The 22,774-nt window shown below is 40.6% G+C and overlaps 2 protein-coding genes across 4 annotated transcripts; one reads left to right on the top strand and one right to left on the bottom strand.

The window, feature by feature from the left end:
* Positions 1–443: 443 nt before the first annotated feature.
* On the bottom strand, positions 444–2,746 carry LOC111976135 (C-C motif chemokine 25-like). 2 transcript variants are annotated; one of them, XM_024004893.2, is made up of 5 exons: positions 2,509–2,746; positions 1,896–1,984; positions 1,052–1,169; positions 684–765; positions 444–589 (listed from the first exon to the last, which is right to left on the bottom strand). In XM_024004893.2, exons 2-5 carry the CDS (start codon positions 1,957–1,959, stop codon positions 566–568), a joined length of 288 nt encoding a protein of 95 aa, XP_023860661.1. In that variant the 5' UTR covers positions 1,960–1,984; positions 2,509–2,746; the 3' UTR covers positions 444–565. The 2 variants fall into 2 exon arrangements, with proteins under 2 accessions (XP_023860661.1, XP_070303625.1); XM_070447524.1 differs by lacking the exon at positions 2,509–2,746 and adding an exon at positions 2,137–2,489.
* Positions 2,747–14,072: 11,326 nt separating this feature from the next.
* LOC111975838 (cystinosin) lies at positions 14,073–21,386 on the top strand. 2 transcript variants are annotated; one of them, XM_024004470.2, is made up of 11 exons: positions 14,073–14,101; positions 15,751–15,823; positions 15,923–16,001; positions 16,099–16,186; positions 16,451–16,554; positions 16,669–16,806; positions 16,913–17,012; positions 17,206–17,325; positions 17,557–17,727; positions 17,865–17,982; positions 21,159–21,386. In XM_024004470.2, the coding sequence occupies exons 1-11, from the start codon at positions 14,093–14,095 to the stop codon at positions 21,299–21,301; spliced, it is 1,143 nt and encodes a 380-aa protein (XP_023860238.1). In that variant the 5' UTR covers positions 14,073–14,092; the 3' UTR covers positions 21,302–21,386. The 2 variants fall into 2 exon arrangements, with proteins under 2 accessions (XP_023860238.1, XP_023860239.1); XM_024004471.2 differs by lacking the exon at positions 14,073–14,101 and adding an exon at positions 15,462–15,539.
* Positions 21,387–22,774: the final 1,388 nt, after the last annotated feature.

Here is a 22,774-nt window from a genome sequence, read left to right on the forward strand (position 1 = left end):
CAAGGTTTAACAAAATAGTAATTGTAGCTTTTCAATGCATTCTGCCCCACCCCCCACCTAAAATTGATTTCCATTCAAAATCCTATTTTCCCTAACCCCTAACCTGAACCCTAACCCGAAACCTAACCCTGAACCTAAACCTAACCCCTAAGCTTAAAATAGCCTTTGTCCTCGTGGGGATGTGGGAAATGTCCCCATGAGGGAAAATGTTCCCTAATTGACTATCCTTGTGAGGACTTCTGGGGGATTTCCGGTACCCATGAGGTTAGTGAATAACCCCCCCCCCCCGCTCCACCCCCTCCGTCCCTCACACACAATAATGCTAAGCTGCCGTGGCACATTACAAGCAGGCATGGTTAGTCACCTCATGCTAACAGCCATCTAAACCATGGAATCTCAGGTATCCTCCCAAAAGCATGTAATATAAACTCATTCAGCCAAACTGTAATATAATGAGTAATATAATGATGAAGTTCACATTCTAGTTACAGGATGATATGACTGTCCTATTTTTGGAAATTGGCATACACTGGTTGAAAGATCCTCCAACGAWGCAACTGATCAACTACATCCCCTCATTCCCTGGAGTCTATGGATGAGAAAAGGCCATAATTAGAAACTGGAAACTTGTCGAACATACATGAATTTACTAAATAATGTAGTTATAAGAGTGAGAGTAGTACCTTATCGACAACAGTCCTCAGATACTGTACCCATTTGTGGCTGGGATTGGCACAAACAGTCTTCCCTTTCTTCAGTGTGAACCTATGGATATTAGACACATGGTGGGAGATATATATATATATATATTAATTTTTTCATTAGACTCATTGCCAGTATTGTTTTTTAGATTCACATTCTATGAGGAGAAAAAAAGGAAAACAAACTATTTCATATTTCTCTTTGAACAAGTCCTCTTGACACAACTTGAGGACATGTTCCTACCAGTGTCACAATGATTGTCTGTTATGCGTGGCTTTGTTTTTATTTGGACACTTAATTGTGCTAAAGGGCAGGCTGACAAGGTGAGGACATGTTGCAACACACTCACACGACGGCCTTGATGTTGCAGCCTCCATCTGTTTCCTGTATCCTGTAGCTTACAACATTCCTCTTGGTACTCTTCTTCAGGCCAGTAACATGCCTCAGACAGCAGTTCTCATACGACCCTAACAACAAGCATGAGGAAGTTAAATGGTTACAATCTTCTCTATACTCTTATTGTGCTGACCCATGACATACTGTCATGTAAGGATATTTCAGTAGCAAATGGTTTGAATTGTGCAATTGTAATAGCAAACTAGTGTAATGAGTAGTTTCTGTAATTTGAGAAAGAATTATGAGTTAAGGTATTGCAGATGTATGCAAGAGAGACATCAAAGGGACTTCATATTTAAGCTGCTTGAAGTTGCATATGAGCTATGTAAACTACCGTCAAAGTGTTGTGAAATCTGGTGCCAGGCGATTTGAGACAATGTTTTGAAAGGAGGGGGAGACAGACATATGCAAACACATCAGTTTAAAATTGTCCCATAAATAATTATCTACATTATTTTGAGTGGCCAAATATTCCTCTTCTGGACAAAGTATGGACCATTGGAAGCTTGTAAAAAAAAAACTTTAAATACATAGAACAACCTTTCTCCATTCCAGAGGTACAATGAGGTCTCCAGGCACAACAATGCATTAAGTGTACAAATGTYGAGTATAGGCTACTATGTACAGTTGATTTATTTTCAACAAGAAGTAAATTACAAGAAGTACTGAGAATTAACCAAAACACATGAAAGGCTTGCTTTACGCTGTTACACCAATTTCAGTGAACATAAACTTCATAATAATGAATCTACAGAATATGAATACCGTTCCTTAGATTGTTTAATAATGGTGCCTACCTTGAGCCAGAGTGAGGTACATGCATGCCAGGAGCAGGAGAAAGAACAGAGCCTGGAACCTCATGGTGTCACTGGTGCTGTATGGTCCGCTGCAAGAACAGGACAGAATGTAAAGCAAGTGAAGCTTTCTCTTTTTAATACCTCCTCCACATCATCAATGTGATGTTTGTATTGAGACCACCCTGTCTACAATACCAGTATGTTCCCATTCTGGACCACAATACTAGACCCCCACACTGACCCCTTGATTACAAACACTTCTTTCTTGGTACCAGTCAACCAGATCCAGATGTCTTCAGCTGTTTTCTCCAGCTATCATTTGTTTGGCTGAAACTCTGACCATGTTCTAATAAATCAACAACCAATCAGATAAAGCCAAACTCTGTCTCTTGAGCCAGCTGTATAAACTTGTGTCTTTTATTAGTTAGAAATGCAAAAGTACAGAATGTTTACAGCATTAATCCAAAAGTTATTGAAGTATGAATTCAGCATTAGGCAAGGATATAAACACGCACTAGGTCAACATATAAACAGCGCTGACAACCTCTCAACACAAAAGCCTACACACACCAACATAGCAGAACATGCCGCAAATAAGCTCCTCAAAACTTACAAGGTATCTCAGCAGAAATGTCCTCGTTGAGTTCCCTTGGCTGTTTTATAGCTGCTATATGATACCTTCACCTCTCCACCAACCCTGTTACCTCAATCAGCCACACCTCCTCTGGCATGAAAACCACAGTATGTTTTACAATTGCTGGGAAGAGGTACAATTTGAACAAGATTCACAATCGAATGCCACTGAACTGTTTTTCTTCGCTCAGTCCAGTGAAAAGATAAGTGACAAACTGTGGAACCGTTCCCTTCTCAGGAGGGCTTACATAGGGCCCCTCCTTCCTATTAGAGAATGATCTGAGGTTCAGGGAGCCAGGCCAGCACTCAGTATACAGGATCAGAACTTGTTTTAGTCATTTACCAACTGTTAAAATCAACTACATCCTTCGAACCAAGAAAATGCGGACCACACAAAGACTCCTCCTTAAATATYTTTTGTACAACAGCACTGAAAGCACTGTCTGGAAATCCACTGTCTGCAATTGATTGAATACCAGCCTGTATGTTTATGTAAAATCCGATGCCTGATCTTTATCCAAGCAATTATGTCAAAAGTATAATAGAATAAAGTTCTGAAATGCAATTGTCCCATCAGTATGGATTTAAATCATTGCACCTGTTTCCTTTTGAGACCATCTTACTTGTAAAAAAAAACTATTGACAAGACAAGCCACAATGTGATGTCCCTGAACTTGATTCATATTTCATTTTAATAGTTTCCCCACAGTCAAATGGCCATTGGGAAAACACTTGTAACTCCTTTTCGCAAAGTGTTATTGAGACACAATAAAATGTAAATATCTTCTGTTCAATTTGAAAATATGACTTCCTGCCAGTCATATGCTCTAATTCTCCCAGTCTTGTTCATCTTTGATACTTTTCTTCGAAAATGGGAATCTATGATCCATTTGCATTTATTGAAAAGTCAACACCTTACATATTTTGAAAAAGGACTGACAAAATAGCCAATTAAAACTCACAATGGGAAGGAAATATGTTGCCATCCAATGTTGTTGGTATCCTTAGCCCCCAAAAATTGTTCCCTAATGACCTTTAGCATGGAGCAACGTGTATTTTTTTTTAACCCCATCTTAACATTTGGCAGTAACTTCAGATGTATGAGTTTCTGTTTACTGTGAAACTAAATGTTATGTAAGAAACTGCCAAAGAAATTATAACAAAACTGTTGGYATAAAAAAGTAACATGATCCTGTTACGCTGTTACAGGAAAAGTATTAATCTTCATGTCAAGAGTATAGGGGTGACTTTCAAGTGAACCCTAGGCCTACAGTCATGATTAATTGAATGCACTGCAGTTCAGGATGTACTTTATTATAAGGATAAGCATGCTTTGGTGTTAATCCCAAAGGAAAACATATCTAATATTTCTCCTGTTTCTGCTTTCATTGCAGGATGAGATATTTTTGGAAAATTAAGACTGTACAGGGTACTTTRTAGTGAAGGTGTTTCAGGTTTCAAGTTTTATTGGCAAATGCTATTACAATGTGCAGGGGTACTGGTAACTGGAGTGATTGAGGAAGGAAGGTACATGTAATCAAAAGGGGACCATCGCGCTCTCCCAGAAGCTTGGCTGGTATGTAAAACCCGCGATTTCAGACAAAGAAAAGGTGTAATGGGTAAGCACTCAAAAATATGTTGCATAAAGCTTACTTCATTTTTTATTTTTATTTTCACTGTATCAAGGATAGCGTACGCTGTTTCGGCATTGCAGCCTTCTACAGTGTGTAGGTATGATTATCTTCTTCTTCTCTGAGCTTTATTGGCAGACTACACTCATAAAGTGTATTGCCGCTACATGCTGTACGGGGTAATAAAAAACATTTTTTGGGGGGCATGAACAAATCATACTAATAACCAAAAACAATAAAAATAAACACAAACCAAATTCACACCACTACCCTGAATTTCAAACAAAAAATGGTACTATTCAGATGCCTACACAGGCTCAGTAAGCTGGGAGGGGGGATCTTCCTGCCCGGGTTGACACCCTCCTCGGGTTCYTGCTGTGGGGGAGATCTTCGTGAGCTATACTCAGCCTTGTCTCAGGGTAGTAGGTTGGTGGTTGAAGATATCCCTCTAGTGGTGTGGGGTTATATCCTGCCTGTTTGGCCCTGTCCGGGGGTAGGTATCGTCGGACAGGGCCACAGTGTCTCTCGACTGCTGCTGTCTTAGCCTCCAGTATTTATGCTGCAATACTTTGTGTTGGGGGTGCTAGGGTTAGTCTGTTATATCTGGAGTATTTCTCCTGTCTCATATGGTGTCCTGTMTGAATTTAAGTATGCTCGCTCTAATTCTCTCTCGCTCTCTTTTCTCTCTTTCTCTCTTTCCCTCTCTCTTTCTTTCTCTCTATCTCTTCTCACGGAGGGCCTGAGCCCTAGGACCATGCCTCAGGACTACCTGGCCTGATGACTCCTTGCTGTCCCCAGTCCACCTGGTCATGCTGCTGCTCCAGTTTCAACTGTTCTGCCTGCGGCTATGGAACCTTGACCTGTTCACTGGACATGCTACCTTGTCCCGGACCTGCTGTTTTGGACTCTCTCTCTACCGCACAACTCTGAATGATCGGCTGACATTTACTCCTGATATTTACTCCTGAGGTGCTGTCCTGTTGCACCCTCTACAACCATTGTGATTATTATTATTATTATTATCAACGTTTGAACATCTTGGTCATGTTCTGTTATAATCTCCACCCGGCACAGCCAGAAGAGGACTGGCCACGCCCCAAAGCCTGGTTCCTCTCTAGGTTTCTTCCTAGGTTCTGGCCTTTCTAGGGAGTTTTTCCTAGTCACCGTGCTTCTACATCTGCATTGCTTGCTGTTTGGGGTTTTAGGCTGGGTTTCTGTACAGCACTTTGTGACATCAGCTGATGTAAAAAGGGCTTTATAAATACATTTGATTGATTGATACAGTACTCCCTGTAACATTTTGGCTGTAAAGTCCTGGAGATCCAGAAATCTATTTGCCGCCTTCACAATGATGCCTAGCTTCTAAGATTTGTTATTAGTTTGACTAGTGCAATTTATCACTTGCTCTATAAACGCAACAAAGTCCACCTTCTTCACTATTAGTATGTCGGGATCCTTCTCCTGCATGGCAATCACGTTCCCGAGGTTCCGGAATGCCCTGTATGGATGAGGGAGGTGGTAGTATCTAGGATCAGGGCCATCCAGCAGGTCTCCTATATGGAGGCCGTGAAAATAGCTGAAGGAGTGAGCAGAGAGGAGATGGTAGTGAATGTCCCACACCCATCACAATTACAACAACACGCTTCATCTGACTCTTCAACTATAGTACTACATATTTATTCCTTTCACAAACACTTGCCACGTGTCCAAACTTTTTACAATTGTAACACTGCAACGGCTTCTGTTCAAACGGTCTCACCTCATATCTCACATACCCAAGTTTTACATACAGTTGAAGTCTGAAGTTTACATATGCTTAGGTTGGAGTCATTAAAACTCGTTTTTCAACCACTCCACAAATTTCTTGTTAACAAACTATAGTTTTGGAAAGTCAGTTAGGACATCTACTTTGTGTATTGATGACACAAGTACATTTTCCAACAATTGTTTTACAGACAGATTATTTCACTTATAATTCACTGTATCACAAATCCAGTGGGTCAGAAGTTTACATACACTAAGTTGACTGCCCTAAACAGCTTGGAAAATTCCAGAAAATATGTCATGATTTAAGCAGCTTATGATAGGCTAATTAATAACATTTGAGCCAATTGGAGGTTTACCCTGTGGATGTATTTCAAGGCTACCTTCAAACTCAGTGCCTCTTTGCTTGACATCATGGGGAAATCAAAAGAAATCAGCAAAGATCTCGAAAAAACAATTGTAGACCTCCACAAGTCTGTTCATCCTTGGGAGCAATTTCCAAATGCCTGAATGTACCACGTTCATCTCTTACAACCATAGTAGGCAAGTATTAACACCATGGGACCACGCAGCCGTCTATACTCTCAGGAAGGGACACGCTGTGTTCTCCTAGAGATGAACGTACTTTGGTGCGAAAAGTGCAAATCAATCCAGAACAACAGCAAAGGACCTTGTGAAGATGCTGGAGGAAAGAGGTACAAAGTATCTATATCCACAGTAAAAAACGAGTCCTATATCGACATAACCTGATAGTCCGCTCAGCAAGGAAGAAGACACTGCTCCCAAAACGCGCCATAAAAAAGCCAGACTACGGTTTGCAACTGCACATGGGGACAAAGATTGTACTTTTTGGAAAAATATCCTCTGGTCTGATGAAACAAAAATAGAACTGTTGGGCCAATAATGACCATTGTTAAGTTTGGAGGATAAAGGGGGTAGGTCTTGCAAGCCGAAAGAACTACCATCCCAACCAGTGAAGCACGGGGGGGGGTGGCGGGGCAAAAGCCAACTCCAATCGTTTGTGGGGGTGCTTTGCTGCAGGAGGTGACTGGTGCACTTCACAAACTAGATGGCATGCCAGATTGAAAATTGATGTGGATATATTGAAAGCAACATCAAGACATCAGTCCAGGCAAGTTAAGCTTGTCGCAAATGGGTCTTCCTAAATGGACAATGACCCCCAAGCTATACTTCCAAAGTTGTGGCAAATTGGCTTAAGGACAACAAAGTCAAGGTATTGGAGTGGCCATCACAAAGCCATGACCTCACCCTATAGTAAAATTTGTGGGCAGAACTGAGAAAGCGTGTGTGAGCAAGGAGGCCTAACAAACCTGACTCAGTTAACACCAGCTCTGTCAGAGGAAATGGGCCAAAATTCACCCACTTATTGTTGGAAGCTTGTGAGGCTACCTGAAACGTTTGACCCAAATTAAACAATAATTTTAAGGCAATGCTACCAAAACACAAAATTGAGTGTATGTGAACTTCTGATCCATGGGAAAGTGATAAATAAATAACATCTGAATAATCATTCTCTCTACTATTATTCTGCCATTTTCACATTCTTAAAATAAAGGTGGTGATCCTAACTGACCTAAGAACAGGGAATTTTTACTAGGATTAAATGTCAGGAATTGTGAAAAAACTGAGTTTATAATGTATTTGGCTAAGGTGTATGTAAACTTCCGACTTCAACTGTAAGTCCTGGAAACCACTTCATCAAAGAACAGTAAAACTGATTAGGCTTCTCCTTTTTCCGTCTATCATTTGATTCATTCGGCGTGCGTCTACCACTCCTGGAATGTTTTCCCTAAACCACACAGCCTCTGTCCAACGAAACACCAGAGATGACACCTTTAACTGGTGCCCTACTCTGAAAGTCATAACTTTCCACATCATCGTCGCCATCTTGTTGAGCCACAGAGCTTTCTCCTTTTGCMCTGTTGACACACACAAAACCAGTATCATACCGCTCCTGGTCACTCGCATTGATTCCACTATACCCAATTCGTCCTTCACCATCTTTGAGACCGCAAACGGGTCACCAAYAAAAACATCCTTGCTCGTGAATCACACTCCTACCATGAACTGCAGTTCATTTCCAACTTTAGCCCTTTTCACTCCACTTTGCTTCACCATCGTCCACTCATTCTTACCAACTGTACTTGTCCCAAGAGAATCACACAATACTTCCGCTTCCGCTATTGCTCCTCCAGTCATCCCCCGGACTCCCTATCTCTTTGCTGTAAAAGATGTGAGAGTTTGTGTTCTCGAAGTAGCACCCATATTGTTCACATTCCAGCACAGCTGTTCCTTCACCAACTTTTTCTCTATTTGTACAATTCTCTTTTAATTCAAAACAGCATTTGTAGGGGACAACCGATGAGCTGCAGGTGCTTCTAATCTGGGTTGCCACTCATCTGCCAATCAGGGATGTGGCTTTTCTGGTCTACCTGAATACAAGTTAGTTACAAAGAAATACAGAATTATAGGGTAAGGGAGCGGGCACGCAGGGAAATTCATGAATAACTTGACTTAGGTGTCTGCTCACTTGGATACACAATATCAATTTATGACATACAGTGCATTCGAAAAGTATTCAGACCCATTGACTTTTTCCGCATTTTGTTACATTACAGCCTTATTCTAAAATMGATTAAATTGTTTTTACACACAATACCCCATAATGACAAAGCAAAAACAGGTTTTTAGACATTTTTGCACATTTATATAAAAAAATTGAAATTTACAGTACCAGTCAAAAGTTTGGACACACCTACTCATTCCAGGGTTTTCCGTTATTTTGACAATTATCTACATTGTAGAATAATAGTGAAGAAGTCAAAACTATAATAACACATATGGAATCATGCAGTAACCAAAAAAGTGTTAAACAAATCAAAATATATTTTATATTTGAGATTCTTCAATGTAGCCACCCTTTGCCTTGATGACAGCTTTGTACACTCTTGGCATTCTCTCAACCAGCTTCATGAGTTAGTCACCTAGAATGCAATTCAATTAACAGGTGTGCCTTGTTAAAAGTACATTTGTGGATTRTTTAATCCCCTTTTTTAATCCCCCCCTTTTTAATGCATTTGAGCCAATCAGTTGCGTTGTGACAAGGTAGGGGTAGTATACAGAATATTACCTTATTTGGTAAAAGACCAAGTCCATATTATGGCAAGAACAGCTCAAATAAGGAAAGAGACATGACAGTCCATCATTACTTTAGACATGAAGGTCAGTCAATATGGAACATTTCAAGAACTTTCAAAGTTTCTTCCTTTGGTCTGATGAGTCCAATTTTTGAGATTTTTGGTTCCAACCGCCGTGTCTTTGTGAGACGCAGAYCGGGTGAACGGATGATCTCTGCATATGTGGTTCCCACAGTGAAGTATGGAGGTGGAGCATTTCACTACACTCGCAATAACATCTGCCAACCATGTGTATGTGACCAATACAATTTGATTTGATGTGATGGTGCTTTGCTGGTGACACTGTCAGTGATTTATTTAGAATGCAAGGCACACTTAACAAGCATGGCTATGACCGCATTCTGCAGAGATACGCCATCCCATCTGGTTTGTGCTTAGTGGGGCTAACATTTGTTTTTCAACAGGGCAATGACCCAAAACACAACTCCAGGCGGTGTAAGAGCTATTTGACCAAGAAGGAGAGTAATGAGGTGCAGTATCAGATGACCTGGCCTCCACAATCAACGACCTCAACCCAATTGAAATGGTTTGGGATGAGTTGGACCGCAGAGTGAAGGAAAAGCAGCCAGTAAGTGCTCAGCATATGTAGGAGCTCCTTCAAGACTGTTGGAAAAACATTCCTCATGAAGCTGGTTGAGAGAATGCTAAGAGTGTGCAACGCTGTCATCATGGCAAAGGGTGGCTACTGTGAAGAATCTAAAATCTAAAATATATTTTGATTTGTTTAACACTTTTTTAATTACTACATGATTCCATTTGTGTTATTTCATAATTGTGATGTCTTCACTATTATTCTACAATGTAGAAAACAGTACAAATAAAGAAAAACCCTTGAATGAGTAGGTGTGTCCATACTTTTGACTGGTATTGTACATTTACACAAGTCATCAGACCCTTTACTCAGTACTTTGTTGTGACGCTTTTGACGCTTGGTTATGACGCTACAATCTTGGCACATCTGTATTTGGGGAGTTTCTCCCATTCTTCTTTGCAGATCCTCTCAAGATCCTCTCAAGGTCTCTCCAGAGATGTTCGATCGGGTTCAAGTCCGGGCTCTGGCTGGGCCCTTCATGTACATTCAGAGACTTGTCCCGAAGCCACTTCTGCGTTGTTCTATTGGAAGGTGAACCTTTGCCCCAGTCTGAGGTCCTGAGCGCTCTGGAGCAGGTTTTCATCAAGGATCTCTCGGTACTTTTCTCCGTTCCTCTTTCCTTCCATCCTGACTTGTCTCCCAGTCCCTGCCGCTGAAAAACATTCCAACAGCATGATGCTGCAGCCACCATGCTTCACCGTAGGGATTGTGCCAGGTTTCCTCCAGACTTTTGGCATTCAGGCCAAAGAGTTCCATCTTGGTTTCATCAGAGCAGAAAATCTTGTTTCTCATGGTCTGAGAGTCTTTAGGTGCCTTTTGGCAAACTCCAAGCGGGCTGTCGTGTACCTTTTACTGAGGATTAGATTTTGTCTGGCCACTCTACCATAAAGGCCTGCTTGGTGTAGTGCTGCAGAGATGGTTGTCCTTCTGGAAGGTTCTCCCATCTCCACGGAGGAACTCTGGAGCTCTTTCAGAGTGACCATCGGGTTTTTGGTCACCTCCCTGACCAAGGCCCTTCTCCACGGAATGCTCAGTTTGGCCAGGTGGCCAGCACTAGGAAGAGTCTAGGCAGTTCCAAACTTTTTCCATTTGAGAATGTTGGTGGCCACTATGTTCTTGGGGAACTTCAATGCTACTGACATTTTTTCGTACCCTTCCCCAGATCTGTGCCTCGTCACAATCCTGTCTCAGAGCTCTACGGACAATTCCTTCGATCTCATGGCTTGGTTTTTGCTCTGACATGCACTGCCAAATGTAGGACTTATATAGACAGTTTTGTGACTTTCCAAATCATGTCCAATCAATTGAATTTAACACAGGGGGACTCCAATCAAGTTGTAGAAACATCTCAAGGATAATCAATGGGAACAGGATGCACCTGAACACAATTTCGTGTCTCATAGCAAAGGGTCTGAATACTTATGTAAATCGGGTATTTCTGTTTTTTWTTTTTWATGAATTTCTAAAAACCTGTTTTCGCTTTGTCATTATGGGGTATTGTATGTAGATTGATGAGGAAATGTTTTTCTTTAATCCATTTTAGAATAAGGCTGTAACAAATACGGAAAAAGTCAAGGGGTCTGAATACTTTCCCCGAATGCACCGTAGCTTACCATAAAGAACATTAGGCTCAGCCGTTCATAAATATGTGGGACTGACTCATAAACAATATGCAAAATCTGATATGGACTGTGTTCTTATATAAAGTATCATAGTATGAGTCATAATACCCATAAAACCTAGCTGTCGAACAGGGAAATGGTTCCAATCATTTTTTCACCGTTCATTTTTCCCATAGACGATTTTAGAAACACTTAAAATAAGGGCTGTGTTTCATGTAGGCTTACCCTGGCATGAKGTTTTGATAACCATGTAGGTCTCTCTTGGACAAGGTGACAAGGGTACTTTCATGACACCTCCACTGTGGGAGTTCTTCCTTTAAAATAAACCATATGGAGATACAGAATTTAATGTATATATCCACATGGCTTCTCTTTGGAGTAATTTGGTGGTGGATTCACTTTTTAGATCCTGACGCAATGCAAGTCTCTCAACTGCCGAGGTGATATCTTGATGTCTGATAGTGGATTTATGTTCTCCAATGCGTAGTTTCAAGGCGCAAGATGTTTTTCCGATATAAATCTTATTGCAAAAACACTGTAATATATAAATAACTCCTTTAGTTGTGCAAGTTATACATGACTTTATCTCATAGGTCCTAGAAGGCTGAGGGCATATAAAGTTCTTATGGTGCTACAAGAGGTATTCTGAACATTTTACATTTACATTTTAGTCATTTAGCAGACGCTCTTATCCAGAGCGACTTACAGTAGAGTGCATACATTTTATTACATTTTTTACATACTGAGACAAGGATATCCCTACCGGCCAAGAGCAGACGCTCTTATCCAGAGCGGAGTGCATACATTTTATTACATTTTTACATACTGAGACAAGGATATCCCTACCGGCCAAACCCTCCCTACCGGCCAAACCCTCCCTAACCCGGACGACGCTATGCCAATTGTGCGTCGCCCCACGGATCTCCCGGTTGCGGCCGGCTGCGACAGAGCCTGGGCACGAACCCAGCCCAGCCTGGGCGCGAACCCAGAGACTCTGGTGGTGCAGCTAGCACTGCGATGCAGTGCCCTAGACCACTGCCCCACCCGGGAGACAAAAACAAAAACAAAAACACTTTCATCGATTTTACTGAGTTACAGTTCATATAAGGAAATCAATCATTTGAAATTGTTACAGGTTTTGGTTTTCCATTTATGTTTTGATGTTGGACTTTAGCATATATAGCTCGTTAGCACATAGGGCGTACCGAGTGGTGTCATCTCGTTAGTCAGTATGTGTTACACCTGTGCTGGTTGCCGTCTCGTTAGGGGGAAGGTGTTTCACCTGTGCTGGCCCAGGTTGTAACGGCTTTCTTCCTGGGATGAAGGAGAGGACCAAAACGCAGCGCGGCTAGTGTTCAACATGTTTAATAAAGAATAAGAACGTGAACACTACAAGCTACAAAAACAATAAATGTGAAAACCGAAAACAGTACTATCTGGTGCAGAACACAAAGACAGAAAACAATCACCCACAAACCAACAGTGCAAACAGGCTACCTTAATATGCTTCCCAATCAGAGACAACGTAAAACACCTGCCTCTGATTGAGAACCATATCAGGCCAATTAGACAAACCTAAACAACGAAACACATAACATAGACTACACCCACCCAGCTCACGTCCTGACCAACTAAACAAAGACTAAACAAAGGAAATAAGGTCAGGAACGTGACACAGGTGCTATTTAAGAGTGGGTTGCCCAGTGTTTCAGTTGTCTTGAGAGATGTGGAGGGTCAACACCTATAGTTGGTGCGCCCTATTTAAAAAAAAGATTATTTATTATTTCTTTCTCTAGACAAACATTCCTTAATCTGATTTTGTTTTGCTCCACTTTTTGTTTTGTTTCTGTCTTTATGTTTGGTGTTGGTTTTTATTTTGTTTGACTGTCCTTGGGCAAATTTAGTGGGCGCTAATGGTGGGTGACTTTCAGGTTCCAGTTTTTGTAGTCAACTTTCAGTGGACTCCCCCATGAGTGTATTTCAGAACCCCTCCTTAAACCCCACCTGTTTTGGTTGTTGTCATTGACTTTGTTACTTCCCCCTTCTGTTTGAGTGACATTTTTGGTTTTCTTGCTAGGGTACATAACAAAATTAATTAATTAGGTTCTACTATATGGGTTTCACATGACTGCACACTCCCTCAACTTAAGACATCAAATCTGTGGCATTGTGTTGTGTAACAGTGACGTAAACACTTTTGTGCACAACATTTGAGGAATTAAGCTTTTTGTGCGTATGGAACATTTCTGGGATTATTTTTCAGCTCACGAACCATGGTGAACACTTTACATGTTTTGTTTATATTTTTGTGTCACCGACACGACGCAGTCTATGAAGTTGGCTGACTGGTAAACCTCTTTTTAGGGGTAGAGGGTGAAAACTATCAGCTGTGTGCATATTTTATCTGTTGTAGTACTTAGATTGTCCATTTGTAAGAAGTACATCAAATAAGTGAAGGAAATGGATTGTTCTCTAGAGTTAATGTAGTTAAAAAAATTATGTAAAGGGACTGAAGTAGCAGGATAAATACTACTAATAATTGTAATTAACAATATAGCACTATCGAATGATAATATGAAACACTATATTCAATTAATGAATTATGGCAGCAGCGAGTGTGTGTTTGTCAGTAGCATGTGTGAATGTGCAGAGTCATTGTAGGTCCACCCACACAGACAGTGTGGTGAAGAAGGAGCATGACAAACCCAACTCTGCAAACAATATCTCCACTTCAAGAATGACAACGGTAAATGCCTAATTCATGCATTAACAGAAATTAATGTAACCAAATGACGGGGATTAACGGTACATTTACTAGACCTACTGGTTACATATGTAATGGGGAATTTATCAAATTAACAAAGGGCAAACAATTCACACAATGAAACAATGAATGTGCAAGAATTGGCGACAGACAGCGGCCAGCCGCAACTTGATAATCAGCTAGGTCTTTTGCCACACACGCTACCCAAATTACTGGGCTTCCCAAATAGGCATAGGCCTATGAAACAATCCACAGCTAAGTCAAGCTCTCTGGTAAAGTATTTTGAATGACTTTATTTAGACAGGAGTAATCTTATAATTTTGGAGAAAACTATTTACTTTAGGGGAAGCCAGCATCTGAAAAGTGCAAAGTGTACCCGCTAAATTTCCTTTCTTATTTGCAAGTGGCTGAAACCAGAGATCTCTAGGCTTATATAATGACAAAATGCTCATGTTTATGCCCTAATAATGCAAGTCGTTGTCCCAAAGACAGGAATTCGGGCGACAAGCTTAGGTCTGCATTATGCCCAAAAACGCATTTGGCTTTTCAGGACAGATTTTGGTGAGATTGAGCCCTCTCGCTTCACATCATCCTCTCTGCTGAAACTAGCAAGCGAAACAGCGTCCCTCTATCTTGCTATGTAGCCGATGCTGTGTGGCCAGAAAAAGTATGAAATGCGATTCTCCTTTTGTCCAGACAATATCAGATGTATGGTCTACACATACTGAGACAGAGGGGTGCTGTTTCGCTCGCTCGGATGCTTTAACTGAGATCTTTTGTTCTGCGAGTGTCTCGGTCAAATTAATGATCAATATTGAAATATTTTATGTGGACGGGCAAGGTGGTACGGTTGGGCGGGCCAGGCCCCCTAGGGCCCGTCCATAACACTGACCCTGGCTCGGTACAAGTAACAAAAACCTAAGGAAGTATATATGGAAGTAGTTTAGTGCACCACCAAAAAAAGGGGTTACAAATGGATGAAAATCTAATTTGAATAATTTCCTGATCTTTTTAACATCTCTCATATATACGACAGACACTTTAAAACAAACTTCTGTTTGATTTATTTTTGGGCTGTCTGTTTTTCCATGTATGAATCTGTTATTCAATGTGTTTATATGGACTTAAACCAGTAAGGCAAAATTCTATGTTTCATCAAATTATTTGGAGGTCCTAAAATTCCAAATCGAATAGCTAAATGATCCTTGGTATGGCCATCTTAAAACAATTCCATATGTCAGTTTAGTAGAACACCCTCTTTAGGATTGCTTTAACTGCGCGTGTCAAACATCCCACAACATTGAAAGTCTTGAACGCACCCTAGACAACGCGTCATAGCCTACAGACGAGCCAAGTCATATGACCTTACATTGGCGCAAACTCACGGAAACCGAGGAAAACAAAGGACTGCTCAGCTGCGGTAGTGTATAATTAGTTGATTTCAGGATTAGTTAGATACTGTGTTGAACTAGCTAACTATTGTTGTTAAGACGAAGCTTTTTTACCGTGATATATATGGCACATTTATGTTGTAATTATGGATTTGTATGGAGGCATATGTTGCCTAATGAAGATTGTTTGTGCCTCATACAAATCTGTCATCTCTTCTTCTTTTGCACTTTTGAGTTCAGCTATCCCTCGAGATGACAGATAACAACTTTCTGTTATTCTTGTTCATAACACTCTGTACGGTCATTACATGTGGTGAGTTTGCCCTTGTCCAACCAACATAAGCTCGGATTTAATATCTTTCCATTTAAACATCCCCTATTTGAATACTGAAATGTCATATTCCTTCAACAGATGGGATTGTATCCCTATCTGCTCCAGCCACTGTAAATCTGGAGGAGAAAGGTTCAGTTAATATCACCATAACGCCTAGGTAACTATGCTTATAAGCTGGTTATCTACTACCAGTTTTTATCAGTATTATATATATTTGTTGAGATGCAGTATTTGACATTTCTTTTTTTGTGTAGCACTCCTCAGAATGTCTCAACACTCATTATTTTTAACTTCACCGACTCCTCTGCAAATGTTAGCTCAATACTTCAACTGCCTCAACAGGTATGCATTTTGTTTAATTCAAACTAACTGAAGAGCAAGAACCAATAACCATGTAATTGATTATTAATGCACTTTGATATCTGCATCTATCATATTTAAATGACCTACAGTGGCCACTGTGTAAAATAAATACTAGCACTTACGTTGTAGGCATAAATGCATATTATGTCTAAATGTAACAATTGTTTACAGTGACTTTTTATATATTTGATTATTTAAGTGCAGTGTTTCCGACGTTATATGTTCTGTATTTCTGATCTCCAGGTAGAGTTGCTTGCAAACGCCACATCAAGCACTTTTGAGGTTCATGCAGAACATGTGGGTCAGGTGACAGCCTATTTATACAGCAACAACACTGGCATTGCAAGGTGAGCTGTACAGGGTTTCTGTCAGTGAATTTCAACTCCATGAACATTTCTCACTTTCAGACTGATTTTTAAACCAACATAATGTACTAAATGTCTCTCATTTATGTTTTGCAGCCATAAGACCCGAATCCGTTTCTTGGTCATTAGAAGCAACATTGTTGATATCATTAACCAAGTAATTGGTTGGATTTACTTCCTAGCATGGTCTATATCATTCTACCCTCAAGTATATGAGAACTGGAGAAGAAAAAGGTAGTGCCTCTGACACTTGGACTTTTTTCAAAATCCTCTGCATCACAGGATTTAGATCTAAAGGACTTTTGGATATGGTTTCTGACTAACTTTGTCTGTTTGACAGTGTGGTGGGGCTGAACTTTGATTTTCTGGCACTCAACTTGACAGGATTCATTGCCTACAGTGTCTTCAATGTAGGCCTCTTCTGGGTTCCGTACATGAAGGTAATGGTTTGCATGCTATCACAAATGGTGTAACAAATTGGGACGAATCTTGACTTGAGATCTGCACACACAGGTCTGCAAATGTTGTCAGTCATGCATTGATACCAATGGGAATTTGCGCTGGATAGTTTATGGTCTTATTGACTCAGTATTTACTCCACATGGTTATATAGCAGTGTGTTTTTATTTACAGGAAGAGTTTTTGAAGATAAATCCAAATGGTGTAAACCCAGTGGATGCCAACGATGTGTTCTTCAGTCTCCATGCAGTTGTGCTGACTCTTGTATATGTCTTTCAGTGTGCCATCTATGAAGTGAGTAACAATAGACCAGTCTTCAGTGACTTCCTAAATGTCCCCCTTGGTTATAAACAGGAGACAGATGTTGGCTGGCTAAATAATGATTAGCTTATGTTTTGATTGTTGGGAAAGACAGATATTCATCTGATCCTTTTTTTTGGAAGGAAATCATTTTTGTCAAGGCCTCAAAGAAACATTGAAAGTTAAAAGCATTGTGAAAGTGATTACTGTGTTCCTGTGTTGCAGAGAGGAGGGCAGAAGGTGTCCAAGATTGCTATTGGCCTTCTGGTGATTGGTTGGACGTTTGCCCTGGTCACCCTCTTTGTTGCTGTGGCCAGTAAGATCACCTGGCTGGAATATCTCTACTATTTCTCTTACATCAAGCTAGGTGTCACCCTCGTCAAATACATCCCACAGGTATGGATTTCACAATATTTTACTGCATATCGGATGGTTTTCGCTTATGCAATTAGCATTTGTAGATGTTGTTGCGCCTCACTTGGAAATGTATGATGCTATTGATTTTCATGATCACACACTCTGTGTCTCCTCAGGTCTACATGAACTACAAAAGACAAAGCACAGAGGGGTGGAGCATTGGCAATGTGTTGCTGGACTTCACAGGAGGCAGCTTCAGTCTCGTTCAGATGTTCCTTCAGTCGTATAACAACGGTAAGGCTGCCCACGCTTCCCACAGTACACTAATGTGCACATGCCTCAGTAGAACAGGCAATAATTAGTCAGTGAAAATATTTACAGGACAGTCCCAACAATTCAAAACGTGTCTTCAGTTGTGGGCATTTAACATTTTTATTGTAGTCATTCATTGTTTGTCATTTATAAATCATTCATTGTGTGTGTATACAGTGCATTTGGAATGTATTAAGATCCCTACACGTTCCACATTTTGTTACGTTACAGCCTTCTTCTAAAATGGATTAAATCAGTTTATTTCCCCACATCAATCTACACACAATACCCCATAATGAAAAATCAAAAACAGGTTAAGAAATTTTTGCTAATGTATTAATTATTCAAACCGAAATATCACATTTACATAAATATTCAGACCCTTTACTCAGTACTTTGTTGAAGCACCTTTGGCGTTGATTACAACCTTGAGTCTTCTTGGGTATGACGCTACAAACTTGGCACACCTGTATTTGGGGAGTTTCTCCCATTCTTCTCTGCAGATGCTCTCATGCTCTGTCAGGTTGGATGTGGAGCACCGCTGCACAGCTATTTTCAGGTCTCCAGAGATGTTCGATCGGGTTCAAGTCCGGGCTCTGGCTGGGCCACTCAAGGACATTCAGAAACTTGTCCCGAAGCCACTCCTGCGTGGTCTTGGCTGTGTGCTTAGGGTCGTTGTCCTGTTGGAAGGTGAACCTTCGACCCAGTCTGATATCCTGAGCGCGCTGGAGCAGGTTTGCTCCGTTCATCTTTCCCTTGATCCTGACTAGTCTCCCAGTCCCTTCCGCTGAAAAACATCCCCACAGCATGATGCTGCCACCACCATGCTTCACCGTAGGGATGGTATTGGGCAGGTGATGAGCGCTTCCTGGTTTCCTCCAGACGTGACACTTGGCATTCAGGCCAAAGAGTTCAGTCTTGGTTTCATCAGACCAGATGCCTCTACAGACAATTCCTTCGACCTAATGGCTTGGTTTTTGCTCTGACATGCACTGTCAACTGTGGGACCTTATATAGAGAGGTTTGTGTGTGTGTGCCTTTCCAAATCATGTCCAATCAATGGAAATAGGATGCACCTGTGGTAAATTCAAATCAAGTATAAACATATTAAGGATGAAGAATGGAAATAGGATGCACCTGAATTGAGTCTCAGCAAAGTGTCTGAATAACTATGTAAAAAGGTATATCTGTTTTTATTTTTAATAAGTAATTCTAAATACATTTTAGATTGTTCAAAGTAGCCACCCTTTGCCTTTGACAGCTTAGCACACTCTTGGCATTCTCTCATCCAGCTTCATGAGGAATACTTTTCCAACAGTCTTGAAGGAGTTCCCATAAATGCTGAGCACTTGTTGGCTGCTTTTCCTTCACTCTGCGGTCCAACTCATACCAAACCATCTCAATTGGGTTGAGGCCAGGTCATCTGATGCAGCACCATCACTCTCCTTCTTGGTCAAAAAGCCCTGACACAGTCCGGAGGTGTGTTGGGTCATTGTCCTGTTGAAAAACAAATGATAGTCCCACTAAGCGCAAACCAGATGGGATGGTGTATCGCTGCAGAATGCTGTCGTAGTCATGCTGGTTAAGTGTGCCTTGAATTCTAAAGCAATCACAGACAGTGTCACCAGCAAAGCACCCCCACACCATCACAACGCCTCAATGCTTCATGGTGGGAACTACACATGCGGAGATCATCCTTTCACCTACTCTGCCTCTCACAGACAAGATGGTTGGAACCAAAAATCTCAAATTAGGACTCATCAGACCAAAGGACAGATTTCCACCGATCTAATGTACATTGCTCGTGTTTCTTGGCCCAAGCAAGTCTCTTCTTCTTATTGGTGTCCTTTAGTAGTGGTTTCTTTTCAGCAATTCAACCATGAAGGCCTGATTCACGCAGTCTCCTCTGAACAGTTTGTGAGATGTGTCTGTTACTTTTTTTGGGCTGCATTTTCTGAGGCTGGTAACTCTTATGAACTTCTGTAGCGGAGAGAACTCTGGGTCTTCCTTTCCTGTGGCGGTCCTCATAAGAGCCAGTTTCATCATAGCGCTTGATGGTTTTTGCAACTGCAGTTGAAGAAACTTTAAAAGTTCTTGAAATTTTTGGTATTTACTGACCTTCATGTCTTAAGTAATGATGGACTGTCATTTCTCTTTGCTTATTTGAGCTGTTCTTGCCATAATATGGACTTGGTCTTTTACCAAATAGGGCTATCTTCTGTATACCACCCTACCTTGTCACAACACAACTGATTGGCTCAAACTCATTAAAAAGGAAAGAAATTCCACAAATTAACCTTTAACAAGGCACACCTGTTAATGCATTCCAGGTGACTACCTCGTTCAATTCCAGGCTGTATCACAACCGGCCCTGATTGGGAGTCCCATAGGGTGGTGCACAATGGGCGCAGCATCGTTCGAATTTGGCCGGTGTAGGCCATCATTGTAAATAAGAATTTGTTCTTAACTGACTTGCCTAGTTAAATAAAGGTTACGTTTTATTTTAAAAAATTATTTAAAAAGCTGGTTAAGATAATGCCAGAGTGTGCAAAGCTGTCAAAGGCAAAGGGTGGATACTTTGAAGAATTTCAAACACTTTTTTTGGTTACATGATTCCATATGTATTATTTCATAGTTTTGATGTCTTCACTATTWTTCTACAATGTAGAAAATAGTAAAAATAAAGAAATCCTTCAATGAGTAGGTGTGTCCAAACTTTTGACTGGTAAGGTATAGATATCATTTTATGTTTTTTATATATATATGTGTATGTATGTATTACTTTTTTTTACAATTATTCCTGCACATTAACACGACAGTGTCACAATATTCATAATACAGGATTTCCTTTTCATGTCCACCCACCCACGAGCCCTGCCAACCTACCCACACACCCATCTCTTTACCTGTGTCTGGGAGAAGAACAGACAAATCATAACAAATAAGTCATAACATAAATAGAAAAACATACAGAAAAGGAAAAGGGTTATTTAAACAATGTATTAAAAAGGTTATAAAAGTAAATTGAAATAGTGATGCATTTTGTTGTTGTTTTTTTCAGATTAATTCCATCCATTTTAAACAGAATTGTTTACATCACTTGCTGAATTAATTGATGGTCTACTCAGGGTTTCATGAGTTTTTCTATTGTTTCCTAGATGAATGGAAGCTCATCTTTGGGGACCCCACAAAGGCAGGACTTGGCTTGTTCTCCATATTCTTTGATGTGGTGTTCATCATTCAGCATTACTGTCTGTACAGACATAAACGACATTATGAGTTTGTGCGTGACCAGGAATAGGCTAATTACCTTTTACTCTTTACCTCTGCCAGTGAGACTGAGTCCAAATGATTTACTGAAGGACTAATATAAGGGCTTTCTTCTATGCAGTGTTCCCAGTCATTGAATGGGAAGCTATTTAGACACAGGGGGGCCATACTTTCTCCGTCTCAAAATGCGTCAGCCAATTAAAATCGTTGGTGTAGTTGCACGTGATCAAACACTATTGGTGCTTTCAAGACAACTGGGAACTCTGGGGGTTGGGGGAATGAGGTTGAATCATGACATCAATGATCTATCTACAGTTCGGAAAGTCAAAGCTGTAGAAAGAGGCTAGAGTTCCCGACTTGGAATTCCGAGTTGGAAGACTGCTCAAAATACATTTTCCCAGTCGTAAATAGTACCCCCCCCCCCCCAGTTCGCAGTTGTCTTGAACGCTTGGAAGTCTCAGATTTTCCAGGTCCCAGTTGTTTTGAACGCGGCATTAATGTTAGATGTTCCCTTCAGATAACCTGTCAGATTTAGTCTGCATTCCAAACACTTAAAAGACACACCCTCACCCCTCAAATTAATTGGACACTTCTGATGACGTTTTATTAGGTCTGATGAGTTGACACTTGCAGGGCAAGGGAAGAATTAATAAATTTTTAATGGACTGCTCTTGCCTGGAAGTGTGTCACTCGTTCATCCCACGGTTGTGTTTTTAGTCATCATGGAACTGTTGCGTGTGCATTATGCTCTACAGTCAATAATGATTGCATTTAATATCTTGACTAGAAGACAACGCCTCCGCAGACAGTGAATGTTAGCCATCCTACTATATCCGGTAAATCGAAAATTACAATGTATAAGTGTGATGTCAAGAAAGTTATATGCGCAAGCAAACGTTTCCAGAAGCCAACCAAACAAAAACATAATGACTTTTATGATGTGTTTGAGCCGTCATGTACATTAGTAGCACAATTTCTAACTTATTTACATTTATTTCTAATTACACTTGTATGTAGACTTCTCCATATAATGTTGGTTTTAAGTTTTGGCTGACTTTTCTTAGTGAATGTACAATCATCGCGAATTGAGTATGGTGTTTAAGCCCTGGATTGAACATAATTGTACACTCGCAAAGTCGATCAAAAGCGAGGGCAGAAGGGCTTACGTTGCCAACTTCCCTTGCTTGGCTAATCATTTGGACCGACGGCAAAGATGGCTTCGGGGATTCCCCCAAGTTAAATAAAGGTTAAAAAAATGTACAACATTTTTTTTACGGGCACAAGTGGTGGAGGGTATTTATTTTATGAGTTTGAAACGCAACCTTGTGCTAACTTGCACAGCTGGCCCGTGATCATATCTGGTTCAAATGCTGTATCGGTCAATTAAAATCGTTGACGTAGTTGGACCTGATCCAACACTTTTTCATGAAAGTGTCCTTAACAAAAGTCCAACGACACGTTCTGATAATCAAAGCAACTAGATCACGTGTGTTTGACTGACTGG

This window comes from Salvelinus sp. IW2-2015, linkage group LG16 (assembly GCF_002910315.2).
Source record: "Salvelinus sp. IW2-2015 linkage group LG16, ASM291031v2, whole genome shotgun sequence".
Taxonomy (NCBI): Eukaryota; Metazoa; Chordata; class Actinopteri; order Salmoniformes; family Salmonidae; genus Salvelinus; species Salvelinus sp. IW2-2015.